The sequence below is a fragment of the Micropterus dolomieu genome, linkage group LG21, assembly GCF_021292245.1.
Source record: "Micropterus dolomieu isolate WLL.071019.BEF.003 ecotype Adirondacks linkage group LG21, ASM2129224v1, whole genome shotgun sequence".
In the NCBI taxonomy this organism is placed as follows: Eukaryota; Metazoa; Chordata; class Actinopteri; order Centrarchiformes; family Centrarchidae; genus Micropterus; species Micropterus dolomieu.
This window is the reverse complement of record NC_060170.1, coordinates 17,771,706-17,794,267: the sequence shown is the minus strand read 5'-3', so window position 1 is coordinate 17,794,267 and position 22,562 is coordinate 17,771,706. Positions and strand designations below refer to the sequence as shown.

The 22,562-nt window shown below is 41.0% G+C and overlaps 1 protein-coding gene and 1 long non-coding RNA gene across 3 annotated transcripts in view; one reads left to right on the top strand and one right to left on the bottom strand.

Annotated features, from left to right (window-relative positions):
• The window catches only part of LOC123959864 (F-box/LRR-repeat protein 17-like), a 152,536-nt gene that overhangs the window by 10,669 nt on the left and 119,305 nt on the right, over positions 1-22,562 (bottom strand). The window contains exon 4 of the mRNA XM_046034176.1: positions 7,965-8,107. Coding sequence (XP_045890132.1) covers positions 7,965-8,107 — 143 coding nt within the window. The remainder of the gene's footprint in view (positions 1-7,964; positions 8,108-22,562) is intronic.
• LOC123960715 overlaps positions 15,682-22,562 on the top strand; it is an 11,440-nt gene continuing 4,559 nt past the window's right edge. The window contains exons 1-2 of one of the 2 annotated variants that reach the window (XR_006822583.1): positions 15,682-15,931; positions 16,397-16,653. This is a non-coding gene — a long non-coding RNA (uncharacterized LOC123960715). Of the gene's footprint in view, positions 15,932-16,396; positions 16,676-22,562 lie in introns of those variants that run through there. The other variant, XR_006822582.1, reaches the window with a different exon arrangement.

The following is a 22,562-nucleotide window of genomic DNA, read 5'->3' as shown; positions in this document are numbered from 1 at the left end:
GAACAAGGACAGTTTGACCCTGTCCTTTCCTAGAACACCATGATACAAAATTCATAGTGACTCTTTAGAGCGGAGAGGGCTTTGATTAGATGTGTGGACTGTTCAAAGTTACAAACAAGGCAGTGAGCAATACTCATCTGTAAGCCTGACATGTGCACCTATTGTAGAGTGATTATTCTGAATTATGGGGTATTTCTGAATAATCAAACGAGAATAGAGCAATTAAAGTCAAGCTCTTCTGTATTAAAAAGCTCAACGAATAACATTGTGTACACAGATTTCAGTCTTTTTGTTCTATTCTTTACCGTCAGTACAAAAGAAAATCTTGACAGGTATGAAAAATCTGTATCTTTGTTTTCTGAACTTCAGCTCTTGGGTGAAAATTGTTCTTTTTCTCAAATGTTCACTTAGCAGCCACAAGTCATAGGAACACTATTTGTGGATACACAGTTTGCCTTTGCAAAAAGTATTCAAAGCTTTTACATCCATTGACTACTCTGTTTCCAATCAATTATAAAGCTGGACATCAATCAGAGGCTGAATCGATCCCCCCCGAAGAAAATTCCCAAGCTCGCCTGGATGTATTAAATTTGTACAGACATACCATCAGTGAGGGGAGTGACATTGTCATTAGCATTAAATAGCTAATTCATCACCAACACAGTCAGACACTGAGCGTGCAGGCTAAAAATGGTCCGTGACCACCTGCTGTCTCTCTCAGTGTCTCAGAGAAGGAAAAAAACAATTGAGCCAAATGTTAGTTATTGCCCCAAAACATATCAGGATTGGCAAATCTGAGTATCCAGGCCACACTGAGTCTTGTCTATCGTCTGCCCATGACTCCACGAGATTATGTCGACCTCCGTTGTGATGCGTAAACAGCACTGGATGAGGGAAGAAGAGGAGGAGAGGGAGAAAAAGGGGGAAGGCTGAAAGACAAGACATGGGGGCAAATTTAATGAACTAATTGAATGAACAAAAGATGTGCGCAGCGTCCAAAATTCAAACAACCTTGGCTGTCCTTGCTTAGAGGAGGGTAAGGGAGAGAGATGCAGAGAGACCAAAAGAGGGGTAAAAATAAAGTGAGGACAAGGTGGAGAGCAGGCAACGAAATGCATGAGTTTGTATGTGAGTGTATGTGAGCCAGGTGAGGTCAGGTTTCCGTGTGTGTGTGTCTGGGTAGATTTTTGTTGAAGGGCAATTCTGAGATTCCCTTCAGATACTCAGTGAACTCTGTCGGTGTCTCACTTTATTTCACCCTCCCTCCTTCACTGTCCCTAGCTCCTGCCCTTTAGAAACAAGATGAAGGGATGATCAGAAGGAGGCTTCAGTTAAGACCGCCAATCAATACCGCTCTTCTGTGTGGGATGAGACTCCCAAGATTACACTGAAAATCACAAATAGCAAATGACTCTTTCAAACTACTTTTTCGACTTTGAACATTCAAGACGGACCAAATCCTGGAAAGTAGGGACCAGAGAACCTGCCTATCTTACGCTTGATGCTGTGCATGCAGTATCTTTCTCCTAATTCCCCTTCGCGTTTGAAGCCTTTAAGCTAAGGATCCCTGCCGTTCACAATAACAACACTCATCAAAGAAAGTTTTGCTGAACTCCCAAACTCTCATTTCCTAAACGAGAGTTAAAATGCCTCTTAACTCTTCACCATACTTCATCTTTGTTTTCCTCATTCCAAACCTCCAGGCCCTGAACAATTAGGCTCTTGTTTATGTCTGCAAATTGCTGTGCCGTGCCTATCTATGTGTAGTCCCTGACAGCTGGATACACCAGTGGAACGACCATATTGATTGGGATGTCTGTTCTTTTAACAAGGTCTGTGTCTGGTTGCTCTATCTCGGGGTGCAGCAGTGCTTATACCTGTTCCCCAATCGCTGCTCCACCTCGTTCAGGTAATAGGAATACACTTCAAAACTGCTTACACAAAACAATTTTTGGGGGGGCCATTGGTAAAGTGAATAGCTAACATTCACTCTTTTATTTCCTTTTATCTAATTTTACTTTTATTTTCTCTTGGTTTCTGTCTTTTGTTAAAAAAATTTTTTCGTTGTTTTATCCTCAAGCCCACCCCTCGTTTTATTTTTTATTTCCCCCTCCCTCATCTCCTCCATTACTATGATAACTCTTACTCTCTCCACCAGCTGTCCCTGAAGGGGCCAGTAGCCATTATTTTCCTAGTCTGGCTTTGTGCTGACTATGAGAGTTTGCTCCCCTCCTCTGTTTCACAACCTGGACTGCCCATTTGTTTTCACTCTAATGAAGTAGTGGAAAAGAAGCTGGGGAAAAAAGAAATTAGATGAGAAGAGAGGAGAGAAGGATGGGAGGACAGAGACGAGAGAAGAGGGAAGGAGGGGGAATGGACAGTAGAAGAAAGAGGATGAGAGGGGGAAAAAAAGAGGTGCATTTGAGCAAGCTGTGAAAATGGTTCTAAAGAAAACCTTCCAGTAAGACTAAATAAGATCAAAATCCACAAAGTGATACATCAACAGAGAATGAAGGCTCTAAATGTTCACAGAGAGGCCAGGAGGGCCTATTATAGAAAACAGCAATTTAACACATATAAGAGCCATATGAAAACAATGTCAAGATAAAGAGTGCAATGAGCTACACTGTTCAGTGCTCAACAGTATAGTGTATTTCTACACAAATCAAAAAAATTTACTGCTGGATCTCAGTCTGTGTGATCGGACACTTGTCTTAATTTTGTGGTTAGCCAAAAAAAGCTATAAATGTTACAGCAACAGCATGTGGTGAATTTGTGCAAGTTTGGCATGTTTATGTTCGTTTGTATCCAAAGAGCAGAATGTTGTTGCTTCATCACAGTAATTTTAGTTAAAAATTAACTCTGTCGCCAATGCACTGAATTTCACCACTCGAAAGCATATTCTGGATTAATAGATAATGTTCCATTGTGTTTGTGGCAGAGAAGCCCTAACTTTTAACAGTAGACTTGCTGGGGAGCCAGGCTTCTCTGAGAGACATGCACGGACATATGCAGCACTGCCGAGCAAAAAGGATACGTTTTTCAGAAGATTAAGGCACTTTTTTCCTTGAGTCTTTCAGCTGAACCCTTCAAAAGACTGGCACAGTGTCATAGCTGAAAGAGGAGTAAATGAATTGATTTGATTATTTTTGGGTGAGTCTGGATCAATCGCATTCTTTCCCCTCGTCAGAACGGGGTCGTTTAGCCCTGAGGGCTGAGGGGTGTAATCATCTGAGACAGGCGGAGCACGCCATTTGCCCAGGCCTGGAGGGGTTCTGATTTCAATGCTCCATTATAAGCTGTGTTAACAGCAAATAACATAAATTCCTCTTGGAGAACACACACAGTTACACACAGCCACGTTGCATTTGAGCACGTATAAACACACTGAGACACAAAGGAAATCCTTCAGACAGACGTGTAGGGAAGGGAGGAGAGTCACACACATTCCATACTATTACAAATGTATATCGCCCGGCTACTGAAAGGAGAGCCTAAATAAGAAAATATCATGACAATCAAATAGAACTTCACTCAGATCTGTGTTTGTGCGGCGTTAAAAAAAAATAAAATTTGTCATATCAGTTCAAATGGCAGTGGACACAAAATTTAGGCTGCCTGGCAGTAAAATGTATACAGTACGGAAGCACGTTTGTATAAACTGTGATGGAGGAAATCGATCCTTCACACTGCTCCACATGAGGAGAGCCAGATGGATCCTGTTAACAGTTCTTAAATGAATTCCACGCTCTCCAAGTCCTGTGACATTCAGGGAAGCTGTTACATTAAAATTCCCAGCGTTTTGACAATTCCAAACAAATTTACACAGGCCGAGCTGCGCTGCTGAGGCTGAGAGCTGACTGGGCCGTCCACACTTTGTGTCAAGGTTATCACAAGACTGTATTTGTCTAAGACTGACAGGACCCACTCTGAAACCTAACTCCAGATCAGTTACTGTGGGATGAAGCTTGGTGGAGAAGGAAAAAAGTGAGGGAGGAAGAGAGGAAGAATGATTTATTTTAAATAGCCAAAAGTAGGCTGCAGATGTTACCTGAACATCTGTAAGACAGGCAGGTATAGGCTTGCCCTAATGGTAATTAGGCTATGAATGGCTGAAGAGGAGGTCTGTGTGTTACTGTGAAATTGTCACTTCTAATCCTAGATGTTTTTTTCTACTTTGTGTTGCAGTTACTTGAAAAAAATTCCTGCAACATCCACATCTTAAACAGAAACTAAGCAAAGTCCCTGTTAACGTTGGAGTATTTGCATTATGTCCAAAACACTGTCAACGCTGCTCTCACAAGTAATAACTTGCCAAAGCAGGCCACTATGTGTAAGTGTATATAACAATTTATTTTTGCAATTCAAACATTCATGGTTGGTATGCAAAGCAAAATTATTTCAGGTTGGGGCCACTGTCAATTATCCCCTTAGCTACAGGATGTTGGCTGGTAAGTAAATATTGAGATGGTTCCTCAAGTGTGTAGATCCTGGAGCTGAGCTAAGCAAATGGAGGTTGTTACGGGTCAAGCAAAGAGTGGTGAACCAATTAAAATCTATCAAGCTCAATCATATGACATTACCAACAAATCTAATAAAGAACACATTCTACAGTTAAGTAGTTTTGTCTGGAATGCCCTTCTGTTCCTGTCTCATGTTGTACCATAGAATTTAACCTTTAATACACATCTTGTGCAACCTAAGAGCACAGCAAGAATATGTACTTCACTAAGGAAGTAAAGCTGACCTTATATACCATTCATTCTGTCAACAGTAGACTGAAGAAAGAAAAAGACAAACGGATGTATGGCGAACAGCAACGTCTTACATCTTATTTTAAACAATGGGGAATTTAATCAGATGAGGCAGGAGGGAAAAAATTCAAATGGATTTGTCAACATAAAGAAGAGAAGCTGTGGCTGAGAGAAATCTAAAGTTAAGTAATTTGCACAAGACTTTCATTATGTAGGAACCTTGTGGAATTGAGAGTTATCCCCCAGCTTCTTCGTTTTCCCAGAACTGCATTAAGTGCAGAGATGAGATTAGTTTGCCAAGAGATTGAATTGGACATGCCTCTGGATTTTACTTCTGCAATACACAAATAAAGCATGATACAACATTGCTAGAGGCTGAAATGTCGAAAGCAAACGAAAATAAATAAATAAATCATGACCAAATTGAATGCCCTGCCTACACTAATATTTATATTTAAAAAGTACTCATTTAAAAGACACAGATTACAGCAACTGTAAAACCTAATTTTTACCAAACAGCAGTCAAAGCACTTAAAATTTGTGCAAAAATGACTGTGAAGCTATATTTATCTGACAAAATATAGTGTGCAATTTGATCAGTGAAGCAGCAGTGTGGCCAAGGGGTTGAAGCGCCAGTTGTACAACAGAAAGAAAAGTCACAGGCTCAAATCCGAAAAAGTGACCCTGATAAAGACAACGGACAGCCCTAGCTGAGAGTTGTTTTGGATGTTAAATATGTAAAAATTCGAATGAAATGTCAGACAGAAAAAGAGTGGCACTGATCTTTAGTTGAGATGACGGATGAATCTTGAGAAGAGAGCAGGAGGTTTGAGGGATGGAGTGGGGGAGGGAGATGAGGAGAAGGCAGAGCATGGTCACTGCTGCCCCTGGGCTGACTTGTAGATAACCACAATCCCCCTGGTCTGTCGCTGCCTCTCACCTATTTACGTCTATAACTTGCTCTGTGGCACTCATTTTCGCTGTGACCTCGGTAATAACAAGTGATTTCTGTTTATCTGTTTCCCTCTGAGCAAACTTCATATTACCCCTATTCCTCTCTCTCTGTCTCATCCTGAAACCTGACCTTATCTACTGTAACTCCCTTTCTCGCCTCACATAATGAAAAACAACAACAACAACAACAACAATAACAAAGAAAAGTCTTTTTACCCTACACAAGCCTGAACCAATCCTCACCAGTATTCCAGGCTCATTTGCAATGCTTAACACAATTTAAAGACACAAAAGACAGACTGAAGACAGAGAAATGGGTGAAGGGGGCAAACATGCAGTAAATTAATTCTGTGAATTAGGGCTGGTAATGTACCTGACCTTGGAAACTGTCAAACTCTTCTCTCTGCTCAATTCACACTCCATTACAACCCTAATAGCACCAATTAGAGCTTTATTTAGCTGTGTCATCCCCAAATCCCCCCTTCAGAGAAGAGGGAGAATAATTATTTATCTTTCCATCCTCCAGGCTAAATTATAAGTACGAATATCACATCTGAAGAGAGAGATGGATAGGTATATAAGGGCAGAGGGATGGGTGAATTTTCTTGTTGGGAGGGCTGGATCATGAAAGCACAGAGTGGAGAGAAACTAAGAAAAACTGTTATTCCAGTAAAGATTAGCAATGGAGTAGGTCATTCCAGAACAGATTTTTATTAGCATTGCTGTAGATATCGATTGTTGGGTCACTGAGTCAGCGAGGCAGGAGGGAACTAAATGAAAATGGAATGTAAGTGATCACCTGCTATGTAATGCTGTTACTCTTTATTACTTCTAGATAAATATGATAGATACGCATTCATGTCTGCAATAATGTGAATTGAGTACACCGCTTCATCACTGAGACCTTACATATGGGGTCATGTCAGACTCTCATATGTTTTAATTTTATTACAGTATAAATAGATAAATATGATACACCGATGTTCTTGTCGAGCTTAACGATCTCCGGGTAGGCATTTTTATCAGAGAAATCCATAGGGTCAACCTCGAGGCCACGACACGCAGATATCACTGATTTCATAATGAAGGAATAAAAATGATGAGTTCCCAACCTGGTGAAAGGCCTCGACTATAAGTCAAAATCTCTCCGCCCTCCCCTTCTTCCCTGCCAACTTCCACTTGCACTTTTTTTACTGCACAGGAGAGGCTTTTAAATTTGTTCAGCCCAAAACCCCAAATGTAAAATCTTGCCTCAACATGAAAACAAAAGGCTCATTAAAGCATACTGTTAACTCACCATATGGAGGCCCACCAGCATTAGGATTATGGCCTGTGTTGTATACCAGGCTACAGTACAAGACACCAGGCTGTACAATATTAGTGCAGACTAAAGTTTCTAGGTTAAGCCAGCTGTTCACGTTCCCTTCCTTGTCTGACCTCATCCCACTCATGTCAGACTGAATGATCCCACACTAAGTGGATGTATCTGTGTAGCAGGAGTGCCAGTGAACCAAATGGAGAGGTGGGTGGAGTTGTTACCATGGCACTACAACTAAATGTGCCTCCATCAGGTTAGTGATTGGATGGGTAAGAGGCCAGAGGAGAGTTTAAGGGCTTAGACTTTGGAAAGATCATTGCTCAGACCCAGAGACATCTCAAAGTAGGTTTGAGAGGGATCATTATGCCACTTTACTTCACCCAGCCAGCTGAGTCAAACATGCATCACATTGACATACAGGGCACAGGCAGCAGTGGCTTAGCTACTCCACACCTTCTCTGGATACTTTCTAAATTGACCAGTTGCCCTAATCTGGGTCTTTTGAGGGTTCATGTGTACATGTTATGCACAAGCATGCATACACATCCATATACACAAAATAAGCACATTCAGAGTACAAAAAGGGGTGGTACAACTACATTAAAGAAAACAGAGCAGAATGTGTGATAATTAGCATTCATCTGAGAGTTATTTTTCTTGAATTGTTAAGTCTATAAAATGTCAGAAAATTGTGGTGATGCCCACTGCAATTCCCAAGGTGATATCTTGAAATTGCTTATTTTGTGTGACCATGACTCTAAACCCCAAAGATTTCATTTACAATTACATAAAACAGAGAAAACAAACAGATCCGCATGTTAGTAAAGCTTGGTCAAAACATCACAAAACCTGTTTTAGTTACCCCCCCCCCCCAAATACAAAAAACAAACAAAAAAAAACACATACAGCAGCAGACATTATGGGATGGGCCTTGTTACCTTGTCACATCTCATGAGGCCCAGGTAGCGGAGGGACTTGCTGCTCTGAGCGATCTGCGTGGCTCCCTGGTCTGTGATGTCCTTACACCAGCCGGCATCCACAGTCTCTATAGTACTGCTGTACTGGCCTATGGCTATCAGAGCTGTGGACACAGGAGCAAGATAGACAGAGGGAGTGAGGAGAGGGGGGAGGAAGGAGGGAGGGAGAGAAACAAGAAAAGGTGTTAGTCTGACAACCTTTCTCATGCAAATGTGGCAGCATCATTCTCCCAGAGAGACACACAGAAATTCAAGATGAAACCGAGGCAAGTCATCTGGCCAGCTGTGACACATAATTCACACCACCTTGAAAATACTGGGTAACACGCTGAAGCACATACATATGCACAAATCTCGCACACACCCAAGCTTGTTCAGAGCGCTGCAGGATTCATCCATTAGAGCGCTGGCATAAGTTATAGCACTGAAAGGCAATGTCACCGTGCCAGGGTAAAGTGTGACACCATGCCAGTGTATGATTTAATTCTGCTTGTGTGCGTGTGTGTGTGTGTATGCGCGCACACGTGCATGTATTTGTATTTACTGCTGCCAGAGCAGAAACACAGTGCCAGGGTAAAGAGTATCCACCAAAAAAAATATCTGTCAGTGTCTGGGGACTTTGTTACACCTCAGAGCATGTGTGCATACATACTTTTTTTTCTCTCTCTCTCTCTCTCTCACACACACACACACACACACACACACACACACCCCATACATCACCCATGTGTTGTTCTTTTGATAGTCTTAATTTATTTTGCAATAGAGCACAAATTAAAATGTGCAGCTGACAAACAAGATGAGATTAAATCTTCTATAATCTATCTTGAATACAGACATACTGTTGCATTAACATACAAACTAACACAGAGGCACAACAATCTTCCTCATCAATCTTTGACCCGTCAATTGTTGGGCAGATGGAGGAGACCTGTGCTCCACCAGTCGATTGATCGTGCTGCTCGGTGATCGATTGGCAGGGCCTCGGCTTTGTTCTCCACTCTCTCACAACCATCACTAATGAGAGTGGGAAGGGAGGAGGAGGTACGAGGGATGAGAGAAAGATGAAAGGTGGAGGGTAAAGACAGAGAAAGCCTTTGACAGCACCTTCAAATAGTAACTTAGCCCTGATGTTGTTTTCTCATTTGCAGAACTCCATTTTGCTTCAAATCAGTTTTGCTTGAGACTCAAACGTCTCCACTTCAATAGGGAGGGAAAAATGTATCTTTACAAACTTTCTTGTGCTGAATCTCTCCTTCTCTACATTTCTCACTTTTATCACCAGCACTTTTCAAAAATACCTCCAAATATTACAGTACAGTATTAAATAACATCCAATCACGAGTGTGTGCTTACACTGTGGAGCGGAAGCTTGTTCCCACAGGAGAAGGGAAATGAATAATCCTATGCTTTTGGAATCAACTGCATGTATTTAACCCTCTTTCCTCCTGTCCAGTTGTAACTATGTAATGTAGAGTCTCCTCTAAACACACACACACACACACACACACACACACACACACACACACGCGAACCATCTTGTATACAGTATGTAACATATGTAATATATAGCTTTGGGCACATGGAACGCTCCACATGTGGTTCCTTTTGTACTTCAGTATGCTCTGGGATGCCATGCATAATGGCACATTACAGCTAAACCGGCAGTAACATGGCTTTGAAGCTGCAGAATGTTTCATGTAAAAAGCACCATGGGGAAGAGGCTCCATCAGGCCAGATGGGTGAGCAGCACACAGAGTAGCCATGTTGTTTTTTGACAAGTGGTGACCTGGCAAAGTATTCAAAAAATGGAGACATGTGTGTTTTTGTGTGTTTGTGGGTGTGTGAGACTAGAAAGATGTCAAGTAGGTGAATGGCTCTCCTTCCCATTCCCCTTGTCATGCCCAATCATATGATCCCAAATTCGATTACCTGGGTTCAGACCACTCGTCTGATGTTAAGACGCACATATTGCTGCTGTTAAAACCCCCTTGCAGAGCAGTTGTCTGAGGAACAAGGAGATCAAATAAAAGAGGAGAGCTTCATAATTAACCCAACCAAACAACAGACCTCCCTCTACTTCCCCACTCCCAGTCCCTTTTTCTTCCCCTTCAACTTAACTTCTTTCAACCTGACAAAGTGAGGGGATAGAAGGAGACAGGTGCCTACCACGGTGAATGCATAAGAAGTGCGAGTGAATACATTGTCCATGCATTTCCTGATTACTGTGGTGCACTCACCTAACACAACCCACCTAATCTGAATTACTGATTTACAGGCTAGATACTTCATAAAGAAAACATGTGGTCGTTTGAGAAACTGCAGGGAGAAAGAGAAGAGCAAATAAGTTAAACTACAGAGAGTCAGATAATGCCTTAGTCAGGATGAGCCAAGTGTTAGGCTGTTTAGACTTGTTTAGTACTCTATCAACAAGTTCATCTGGTCGCCTTACATTCTAATATCCCTGCGTGCGCTCTGCTTCTCTCCCTCTCCCTTTGATCCTCTCTCAGGAGACTGTAAACTCCAGCTAATGCCAGTGGCAAATGGAAATCGTTGGCTACTTTTGCAAAGGAGAAGAGCATTCAGTGAAACCTTTTAACTACAGTCGAACAGTTTTGTTCACCTTGTCAGAGAGCAATTGGAGCTCAGTCCCTTGTAATGTAAGACAGTGGTGAAACACAAATGTAAAATATACAATATACTTTACATATAAAAGTGTGTAAAGAAGTGTCTTACTTGCTTACATAATGATACCATAATTTGGTTTATGTTTAAATACAATGGTACAGCAGTCTTCTCATTATGAAGTAGTGAAACTAGTGAAAATAGTACGTCTTTGCATAGTCACTTATAAATACTTACACAGAGTTGTACACAATACAATTCACATAGATTGCTAATCAACTTCTTAGAACACCCTATTTTTCTTTTTATAAAATGAATTCAGTAAATGTATTTGGGGAAAAAAACCCATAACCTTTTAAAGTAAAAGCAGAGCTAGGTATCAGATATATTAGAGAAAAGGCTTTGATTTTATTTTGGAAAACGTCTGCTAGATGTTTTTCAAACAGGGCTCTTCCATACACTTGATGCCTTTTAATAGTATACCAAATTATAAACGCAAAACTTTAGTTAGCACATAGTTTAGCACATTTTCGAGTGGCCTTTTATTGTGGCCAGCCTGAGGCACACCTGTGTAATACCCATGCTGTCTGATCAGCATCTTGATATGCCACACCTGTGAGATGGATGGATTATCTCGGCAAAGGAGAAGTGCTCACTAACACAGATTTTGACAGCTTTGTGAACAACATTTGAGAGAAATAGGCCTTTTATGTACATAGAGAAAGTCTTAGAGCTTTGAGTTCAGCTCATGATGAAGGGGGGCAAAAAGTGTTGCGTTTATAATTTTGTTTAGTGTACATAGCGTGGGAAGTATCAGTAAGACAATCTTTCATTTGTTAGAGTAATGTTAACTTGCCTTCTGAACCTTGTGAGATGAAATTGTCTCCCCTGATGACTGTTGGGTGTGTGAGACATTTTCCAAGACCCATCAGTAATAGGTCTTACAGTAAATAGCCCTCTGATGAAAACATGTCCACTGAAAATGTCAACCACACAGATGCTCTGAGATATACAGAATGCTGATGGCTACAGGTGCCGACATAAACTGAGTGATCCTTAGGCCTTAGTTTAATTATATCAATTATATCATTTCAAAATAAAACAAAATAAATAATTTAAACATTTCTTAATTCGCTTGTTAGGGTAGTTACTATTAACTGGCATTTACAATGCTGGAAATTTAAACAAAAAAATGTTCAAATATAGGTTTTTCAGAAACATTTGACTGGACCATAGGAGCAGGAAATTGTCTTTCCTGACTGATAATGATTTTCTGTCTGAGAAATAGATGAAGCGATATGCAAGAGAAGTTAAGGTGAAAAAAGGTTGAAGAGTCAGAGAAGAAAAGAGGGGAAAATCCCATTCTGGTAGCAGGAGCTGTGACTGAGTGGTGACTACACACTCACAGACGGTAATGAGGACACACTCTGCTGCCCTGCCTGAAAATGGCTTTAGGATCTGGTTCTGTGTGTGTGTGTGTGTGTGTGTGTACACTCCCCCTTTTAGAGTGAAAAGAAGCAGAGAGAGACAGAGATTGACCTTAAATCCTGGATATCATTCATTTTGAACATGGCACATTTCACCTGTCTTTTACCAAGTCTGTCATTTGGGGATAAAACTATGTCATCATACAAGAAACAGGTGGGGAACACATTTAAAGTCAATTGCTTTAGTTTATTTAAGCAATTCCTGGGATTTGGGCCAACATATCTTCTTGTCAATCAATCACCAAGCAACAAAACAGTCAACAGATCAATATAACTAGTGACATGGACCATTTAGTGCCTTTAGGAATGATATCTCTGTGTCAAAACCAGAGCCTGCAACCGCTCATGGCAACATACCTCACAATTCTTTCACTAAGACCTTCCCAAATATTAGAAGTCTTTGCACTACTTGTATCTTTCAGTTAGGAACCAAGCTGACAAATGTCAAACAAAGTTGTATAACCGAGTAAAACCCTAAATCTTTGGTGTTCCATTAACTCCTACATTATCTCCTGACAGAGATTCATAACCTATTACTTTTCCATATCAGGCACAAGCTGTTATCAAACACCATAAATAGTGGATTTATCCAAACATAAGAGCAGTTCTAGGCTAAGGTAACCGTACTCCTAACAGCGGGGTCAGCAGTTGGTCAATCCTGTGATGACCGCAACATGAGAAAAAACCTTCCTTAATCAGCTTATTCTCCTATCTCTATACCTGACCTCAGAGCTTCAGGGGTTAAGCATCTTTTGCAGGCTTATTAGATATTCACTTATTACATTCTCTTAAATGATGGTGTGCCATTACTGCTATCTTATTGCTCTGAAGCCATCCTCTTGCCTGTGTGCTGTAACCCTATCCACCACACTGTAGCCACTGATGAAGACAGAAAGCTTACGAAAGAAGGGATGGTATATGGTTAAGATTTACTCTGATGCAGTGTGTGCATGTGTGCGGAGTGTGTGTGTGTGTGTGTGTGTGTGTGTATAAATATGGCAGCCGGGACAACAGAAAAGGGCTTATTATGGCTGATGTATTCCAGAGAACACAACTGTCATGTCTAATGTGAAAGACATTCACTCGGTTCTTTGTATTGCGTTTAAAAACTTGGCCTCAGCTTTGCCCTTTCTACTGTACTGTTGTATGCCCCAAACCAAAAGAACCCCCCTTTTCACTTCTTGTCACTTTAAGTTGTAGAAATTAAAAGGGGTGCAAAAGATATTTTCTTAAGCAGATATTACATTCAACATTTTTCCTCTCAATTGGACAAATCCATTACCATTAATTGCAAATCAATTTGCAGGACGGCTCTGTGGCACTATTAGATTTTTATACAATTCTGGCATTAATGTGAAGTCCCTTGATGTGTCAAGTACTTAAATTGTAAGATTTTAGTTAAAGAAAAATGGGCATTCTTGACATATCATCTTATCCATAAAATGTTTCTGAAATTGACTTTCACCCTTAAAACGTACATATAATGTAATAGATATATACTGAATTCTTTCCATATCATCCACACCAAATCATAACCGTATCCAAGTTTATTTTGCATGGATGAACGTGAAGGACTTGGATTTAGATGGCTGTGTTATCATTCTGGGCTCCGTTCTCTGTGAGCATGTACACATGTTTGTGTGTTTCCCTGCATGTGTCTCACATGACAATGACATGTAAATATACATGCAAGAGCCCGTATACATCATACAAGACTGTAAAAACTGTGTAAGGCGACCCGGCGACCTCAATAGCACCATGTGGCTGTCACTTAACTCTTTTGATGCCTGTCCGACCTGGCCAAGCGCTGGTCTCATGGTCTGACTGATTAACACACTATGCTCATCTTCAAAGCACCCAGCCAATCTGACTGGGGTCATACAGAGTGCAACAACTAATGCGGTAAACAACCAACATACCAAATAAAGCACATGAAACACGCCGCACTGGAGGTGGGAGACAAGAGAGGTACTGTTGCTTTAGCCTGTGGTGAGCTGAGAATTAACAAATTAAAACCTGTTAGATCTAGAGGGAACAGACATGGAGACAATCCCTCACTTCAGAGGGGGAAAAACATTGCTGGGCTGTGGACGTGAAGTTGAACTTGATGTGATAAAAGCTGAGCTGCATCTTCCAAGCCAGATACAAATATGTAGATATAAAGAGAAAGAAAAGGAATAGGAAAGACGAGAAAGAGAAAATGAGAGAGGCAGAGGTGACGTTCTTTGCCCTGACATTTCGGGCAAAGGCAATCAAGGGCCGGGGGAACTGAAATGAGCCAGACTCTGTAGAGAGACACGGGAGAGAGGAGGAACAGATTGAGTGCGACACAAGAAGGGGGGGAGAGCACTTTATGGTGGGACATGCTCGATCTGGGAAATTAATTAGCCAGAGGGCAGGGAGAAGGCACTGCGCACAGAGCAACGAGGGCATGGGCATTTTCCCAATCAGCCTCTGATCTGATGTAAACCAGCTGACACATACCATTATGTAGCAGTGTGTGCTTGTCTGGTTTTATGTGCTTTTTTGAGTGTGTGTGTGTGTGTGTGTGTGTGAGTGAGTGTGTGTGAGCGAGTGTGTGTGTGTGTGTGTGTAAGAAAGAGAAAAAGAGAGAGAGACAATCAGTAGACCCTCAAATGTTTAAGTGGTGAGGTAGAGACAGCACAACAAAAAAAGTGACTTTGATGTTTTATGGTCTAGCATCTGAAAATATTACACAGACAGACAGACAGACAGACACACAGACACACAGACTGTTTTAGTAGTTGATGTGTGATAACCTTGTGGAGGGGATGTGAAGTTTGGAGAGGAAGATTGGAAAGGTGAGTGAGTGACAGCAAGAGAGAGGGAGAGATAGAGAGGAAGAGTGATGGGCAAGGACAGATAGACAGAGTGAAGGGGTGATAAGGAGAGATGGAGCTATCACAGAGGTGACCTACAACAGGCTTTCTTTCACCACTGAGAACAAGCACTCGTCACCGATTCACACACACTTGTACAGCACAACAGGGCACTTCACACGTCTGCATTATTCACCAATTAGGTTGAACATGCTATGGTCTAAGTTAAGAGCAGTCCATTTTGTTCAGTTAAAAGATAATTTAATGAATATCTTTTCGAGAATGAGTTCCAACAGGATGCACTCACAATTCAAATAACTCATTGTCCATAACCAAAATTAATCATACCATAGTGGCCATGCATAGATGCTAAAAGGGACATATTTAAAACAAGGGCTTGAGATGTAAAACACTGTTGTCAACTCTTGCGGATGAATTAAAGTGAATAGATTTTGTTTTTTAAATCTAATGTCTGAGAGCTTTGTCAGGTATGGTGATTCAGTGTAGACAGCTACAGTTATATTTATCGGTGTGGAAGTATGACAATGTATTGTGGTATCTTTGTGCCGTCGATAGTTTCACCAGATTGTATATTGTGGTCATGTTTATACCAGCCTACTGTCACTTTTGTCTTTGAAAACAAAAATATTCCACACAACGGAGAAGACCCTTTTTTCAGCACAGGCACAATGTTTTTTTTTTGTCACAACTAAGATTAGATAATTTTATTTCCTCTCCATCACTGTCAACTGCAGGGTTTTGGAGATTCTGACAAGTTTTGCACATTTTTTTTTGAAAGTTATTCTTCCACAGTTCCATCACTCCTTCTAGAAGTATTTTTGCGCATAGTTCAGTCTGTGATGGATTGACGCCGTCTTGTCATTCTCTGATGCAGTTTAGGGAGTGGTTTGATTGATCAAAAAGACCTGCTAATGAGAATGCAGCAGGATTGTGGTCATGTAGGAATGATATAGAGGTAAGAATCAAAATCTTCATTTTAATATAATTGACCAGGCATCCCTATTGTACAGGTATATAAATACAGAGAAACTCCCATAAAAGGGCCCATTAAATGCATAATAACAAAATCACAGGCTTATGATATTTTCTGTGTGTATTGTTATGTGGATAATCTGTGTGTAAATTATGTGTTTTATATGTTCATCCTTCGTTTTTTAAAGACAACATCAACAACGAGAAAATAAACTCATACACACACACACACACACACATACACACAAGCTGCGGTTCCCATTGCCGTCAGCAGTAAAAGCAGGATATTAAGCTCTATTTCAAACCAACAGCACCTCTGCTCCTATGCACCTCTCCTTTGAGGATATTAATCCTCCCCACATTCTCTCTCTCTCTCTCTCTGTCTGTCTCTGTCTCGATCACTCTCACTTACTCTCTCTCATTCTCTATTTTGGATCGTATACAACAGGGAAACTGCTCTCCAATTTTCAACATCACAGATGGAGGGGCATAAAGCTTAACAACTTCAATTTGAAATGAGAAGGTGAGAGACGAGCGGAGAGGAAGTGGAGAGGAGGAAAGAGGACGAAGATGAAGACAGACGGCATCCTAGTCACTGAACTGCATGTTGCATGCGTCTGACTGGAATTAACGTAGCGTAGCAATAGTTATGGCTTTGGTTATGGATTACGGCTAATCCTTTAGCATAGGGAGCAGGTCTTAAAGGTAATTACACGCTACTATTGGATCCAGAGCCCTGAAATGGGCCTCTCTTACATCACGCTTATTAAGATCCAGAAGAAAACTGGCTGCTCTTACATATCGCTTAGACAGAGTACAGGTTAACTCACCATGGGATTCTCTGCCAGTCTTAATTCTATTTAAACGTATCTGGGAGGTAAAAGAGCATTGTTGCTGAGATCACAGCTGTTCTTTTAGTTTTGTGATGGAAAAGGGGGAAGCATGGCTTTAAATCTGTTTGTATATGTAATCATTGTGAGTAGGAATTAATTTAGTCATCTAAATAGTGTGATGTTCACCCACACAGGCTAACTAGGTAATCAGCAGCACCACTGCTCAGCTCTCTTACCAACAGACTGGAAGGTGGTGACATCCTTTAAATTTGAGTTATTTGCCAACTTTTTTTTACCCTTTCCTTCTCAAAATATCCTTCTGACTCAGTCTAAGACACACAGCCAGTGCTCCAAGTGCCACTGAGTCTGTTTCTATGCCTTATCTCGAGTTTTTAATAGTCCACCGTGTCCGCTTTAACCCAGGGGGAATCATTAACCAGATGCACTTCCTCTTCCCCTACCCCTGACAAAACCCTCCGAACCATTATGATCACAAGACGGGGTGTGTGTGTGGTTTCATCTGTGTGAATTAGGGGTCTACTTAGCCCCTGAAATGACCCTAAAACAAATGACCCAATACCAATTAGTTGCACAACAATTAGGTTAGTAGACCGTTAATAACAGGCAGACCCACCTAAGGAAAGGCTAGAGCTTTGCCCGTTCCTTCCCTGAACCCTAAAACCAATGAGAATGTAACCACGACACTGCAGACAGAAATCTGTAATGTGACCATCCCTGGGTCGGCAGTAGGTAAAATACTGTCATGTAAGTGCCAAAGGAAATAGCAACAATAGACTGAACATGCCATGTAGAGTAAGTCCTTTTCTCCCTGCATTTCAGAAAACTGAATTATAGTTCCTGTCTCAACTCTTAACTCTCAGGTTAAAAATATTAAGGGTAACCTTAACTTCTAATTGACCATCCAAAGCCAAACTTAACCTCACCCTTTTAACTTAGCAAAACCTTTAAAAAGTTAAGAACAGGCAAAGTTTCCTCAGCTTACAGAGATTTCTTTGAATTCTTTGTGGAATGATTAGTCTGAAACAAGGAAGTACATCATTAAAAGACACTATTCTTTTATTTGTATGCTGTTTAAATAGATGACAAAAGTCAGAAATGGGCATTACCTCCATTTAAAAGTGACATTTATGTCATGAAAAGAAAACTGACATTTAACATACTCTTTTCTCCTGTTATCGTCCCTGCTTGTCCCACTTTGGTCTCGTTTATACAAACTCCTAATGGCTCATGAGTCTGTAACAGCACTTAGTCAAGTCTCACCAAAAGCTCTTTAGCAAAGTTTAAAGCTGCTGTGATGTTTTCTGATCAATACCTGGCCATAACTCAAATCACACGTCAAGTGGCATTACTGTATACACCGCACACTCTTAACCAAAGTGCACTGTCAAGCTCACACACATACCCACATACACATGTACATTTTCATGAGCTTAGACAGTGTTTTTGATCAATACCTGGCTATAGATCAAACACCTTTTTCAGTTTACGACTAACCTTTCCCAAGGCTCATTTCAGACGCTCACAGAATAACTCATGTCTTACTTGAGACTGTTGCTTTGACTGCGTCTATGAAATTGATAAGTGTTCTCAAATGCAAAATGACAGTTTAAGAACCTTGTTTTTGTACCGCTGCGTAGTCAGAATGTCTCATAAAAACACAAAGCACTTTTCTCCAGGAGGTAACTCCACAGTCAGTGCCAGAGAGAGAAACACACAACAGACCAAATGTGCAGCTCAAGACTTGAAGCTGCGTGAGAGTTCTTCTATAAAGGACAATTTGTCCAAATGTAACAAGGGAAACGGTGTGCTGGGAAACTGTTTCCCCCCTCATATTTTTCATTACATGTAGAATACAAGAAATAGATTAGTTTGTTTATTTCATCTACCTGAATATTAGTGTCTTTAAAAATGTTTCTGAATGTTTAAGGGCCCCACTGACACCTGCAATAAGGTTATCTTAATCTATCTTAAATACAATCAGCCAAGAATCTTACCTAGGAAAACTTTTGAAAATGAAATCACTATGCAATGAAAACTTTTTGTTCTTCATATATCATATCAGATCAGACATCTCTGTGCTTTGTCTAACAACATGTGTTAGAGTGTATTGTGGTCCTCATTTCGCCTGAAAATCACTGCCACTCTGTCCCACAAACTTCTTCACTATCTAGCCTCTCATCTACCCTGTACTGTCAACCTGAATTTATGTGTGAATGTATCTTGGGTTTTTTCTTACCCATCTATTCCTTTAGCTTATCTCTTACTTCCTTCTCCTCACACAGTCTCCGTTCTCTCATCTTACTTCTGCCCCTTTTTCTTCCAGCCTCACTCTAATGTTTGCTTTACCCTCATCCTCTCTCCCTTCCCACCCTCTCTGTCTTTCTCCTCCTCCTGATCCTCTCTAAAGGATGTTCCTGTGTTCAGGGTCACTGTCACCCCCTCAGTAGCCCTGTAGACCTTTGACCTCTTTACAAATGGGGTCAGCGCCTGCTGCCATGGTGTTTAACATCCCTGTGGGAGGCCATCCACGTACATGGCTAAAGTGTACAATTCAAACATGCACATACAGATTATTTATAATCTCGGAGGCATGCGATGTTGACCTTTTACATTCACTTTAATCTTCCACTCAGGTTACGAGCCAAGACAGACAACAGTCAGAGTCTCTGACAAACCTCCCCCTACTGTTTGCTTCAACGTCTTTAACGCATTCTTTTATCCAATGCTCCCTCCATGAACGTTTCATTTGTGTCCTTCCTTCTCTGTTGCCCTCCCTTCTTCCCTGTCTCCCTGTGGTCTAAACAGGTCGCTTTGTCTTTGGATGTTTCCCTCTCTGTGACTTTCAACTGCAGGCTATTGAGTTACACATCCACAATAGAAAGACATCCCACAATGACAATTATCCTGTGTAGCGATGGCTGTAACCTGTGCCTGGGAACGAAAGAAGAACATGAAAACCGCTCTTCCCGCTGAAATTAAAAGCTCAGTGGCAGCATAAAGTAAACAGGCCAATTTCAGGTTTTGCAGGTTTCCGCTAAGTTAACACCCTCTATTTTAAATCAAGTGAACATGTGGTGATTTCCTCTTTTTGAAAGTATTATGTCTGTTTAATATAATCAGACATATATATATATATATATATATATATATATACACACACACACACACACACACACACAGATATGCTTCAATTTTAAATCAGTGCAGCTGGCTACAGTTGTTGTTTAACCCTTGACCTCACTCCAACATTTCTTTATATCACAGTATATGATTATGTACTGGGATGCGTGTGTCTGTTAGTGCACATTTGTACTGATGCTGGATTCAGTGTGTACACCAACAGAAAACTTACAGCTGTTGCGCTTATTTCGCTGAGTGGCTGGTGGTACACAAGGTGTTCCTCTTGAGTGTCTCATTGTGTACACGTCTTACAGTGTGTGTGTGTGTGTGTGTGTGTGTGTGTGTGTGTGTGTAGTATGTCCCTACTTACCTTTGGGGGAGATGTCTGTGTGTGTTTGCACTTAGTTCCGAGAGTGTGTGCATGTGTTTCCAGAGGGAGTGGGTGAGCTTGGGGAGGCCAAACATTCAATGGGCAAATGATACCAGTCCTGCACTCTTCCTCCATAAATTACCAGCTCATTACAGTAATGCAGCCCATTTAGCATAGGAAGAAGGGGGAGGAAAAGAGGGAGATGTAAGAAAGGATTGGAGAAAAAAATGTTTGGGAGTAGGCAGGATCCATATGGGGCAGCAGATGATGCATAAATGTCTAGAAATAAAATAGGGTGATGACAGGGGGAGGAATAAGAAAATAAGGAAGGAGGAAATAGGAGGAGAAGAGGGCGAGGGAGAAACAGGAGGGGAGGAGGAGGAAAAGACAAAGGGTTTGCTGTGATGTGTTTAAGGAGCTTTTCAATCTCATCAGAAGTGCTTTTCATTAGGTTAAAATCTATCATCTATGCTGCTGCAGGAAAAAAAACAATGGGGAAATATTAATATAGATAGTGACTACAGTAGGAGACAAAGATATAGACCCGGACAGAGCGAGAGAGTGGAGGAGGAAGAGGGAGGAGGGGTGAGAGAGAGTGAGAAAGAGAGAGAGAAAATGGGATGAGTTGTAACAGTTGTAATTGAATAGTGAACTAGAGAGGGCCTGAGTGCAAGCACTGATTAATACAATTCAAATTGATTGTCTCCTAGTAGCTGTGAGAACATCTCATTCTGACTTTCATATTTGAATGTTCAGCATGTTCTCTGCGTGCTTGAGTGCGTGTGAGTGTGTGTGTGTAACAGAGAACTGTTCTGAGGGGTAGGGAGATGGATAGTGCCCTCTAGTGCTTGCTGCCCCTTTTACCCCACCTTTAGGTGGTGATATTGATTTGTTTTGTGATCTTTTCAAGTTTCTGGCAAGCCTCCTCTGTCCTTAACATTATTCTTAGTGGTTATACTAAGCATTGTTGGTTATATCCTACTCTTAGGAAAAGCCATCTGCTGCTTTTTTAGTTTTGTCCAGCATAAAAAAAGATATCTTCAGCAGAATTTTCCCTTACTACATTGTACATGAGCAGTGTGGCAGGATCTGCTTACTGTCAATCAGGAAGAAATGCCCATCTCCACAGGGAAATAATCTCTTAAATGGGCACTTTATAATCTTTATTGTCAGATTGACTACTTTTTATTTGGCATATCTTTGACGGATAGAGCAGTGGTTAATTTCAGGCTGCAATAGCAACTAAAGAATGAAAAAAATTACAGTTAAGAATATATCATTGATCACTTGAAATGGTTAGGATAAATGTACAGTATTTGAAAACGGTAATAAATGTGTCTTCCATGTAAACCATTTTCCTCCTACATTTTACGTCTATTTCTCCATACAAATTACAAAAACAGCACAGGAGAAGCAGTACACAATCATACAGATGAGAGTGAAGATGGCTGAGTGGGGAGAGGCGAGTTCCATTTGCACCTCAGGAGTAACAAAGGATTTATAGTTGGGGTGTGAAACAATCATTCACGTTAGCGAGTCAGGCCCTGCGTTCAATTAGCAAAAGGTTGCGTCTCACACTGATTCCCTCTGCCTGTGAGCCAGAAAATCCAGTCAGCATTGTGAACACAGAAAGACCCCCCCACAATTCATTGCTATTCTACCTGCTTGCCAACAGCGGGCAGCCATATAGACATCTGCCTACGCCACATTTTTCAGAAACTACAGTCTGAGACTTTGGGCCTCCCTTTAAACAAAGTTTGGAAAGAGGCGCCCCCTCACACCGCGTTAGTTTACTTACTTAGTTTTGCTCAATTCCTGGATAACCATGGGATCATGATGATGCAATTTGATCCCATAGAGACTCAACAATTGAGCCAAGATAACCTAATATTGCTGTTTGCCATAATTTCAGACTATATCAAATACATACAAAAAGGTCTGCCCTAAAACATTTATTAGTTTCTGACTCTGGGAAAGCGAGAAAGACAGTAAACTGTAATCACTGTAACCTTGAAGTATCTCCTTAACCAAATCACACACATGTAGGCTGTTCTATGTGATCTGCTTTTGATAACTCTTGTAATAACTAATGTAATACTGATTTCACATCCATTTACCGAGCCTCCCCTGAAACTGTTTGGAGCCCCACTGGGGAGGCCCACCTCCCACGTTGTTAACCTCTGGTCAAGTAAGTAAGGCATGTCCTCGAAATACCTTTGGAATAGAGGAAGGTTAGTGGAAAGGGCGAAAAACGTAGACAAAGTGTGGTA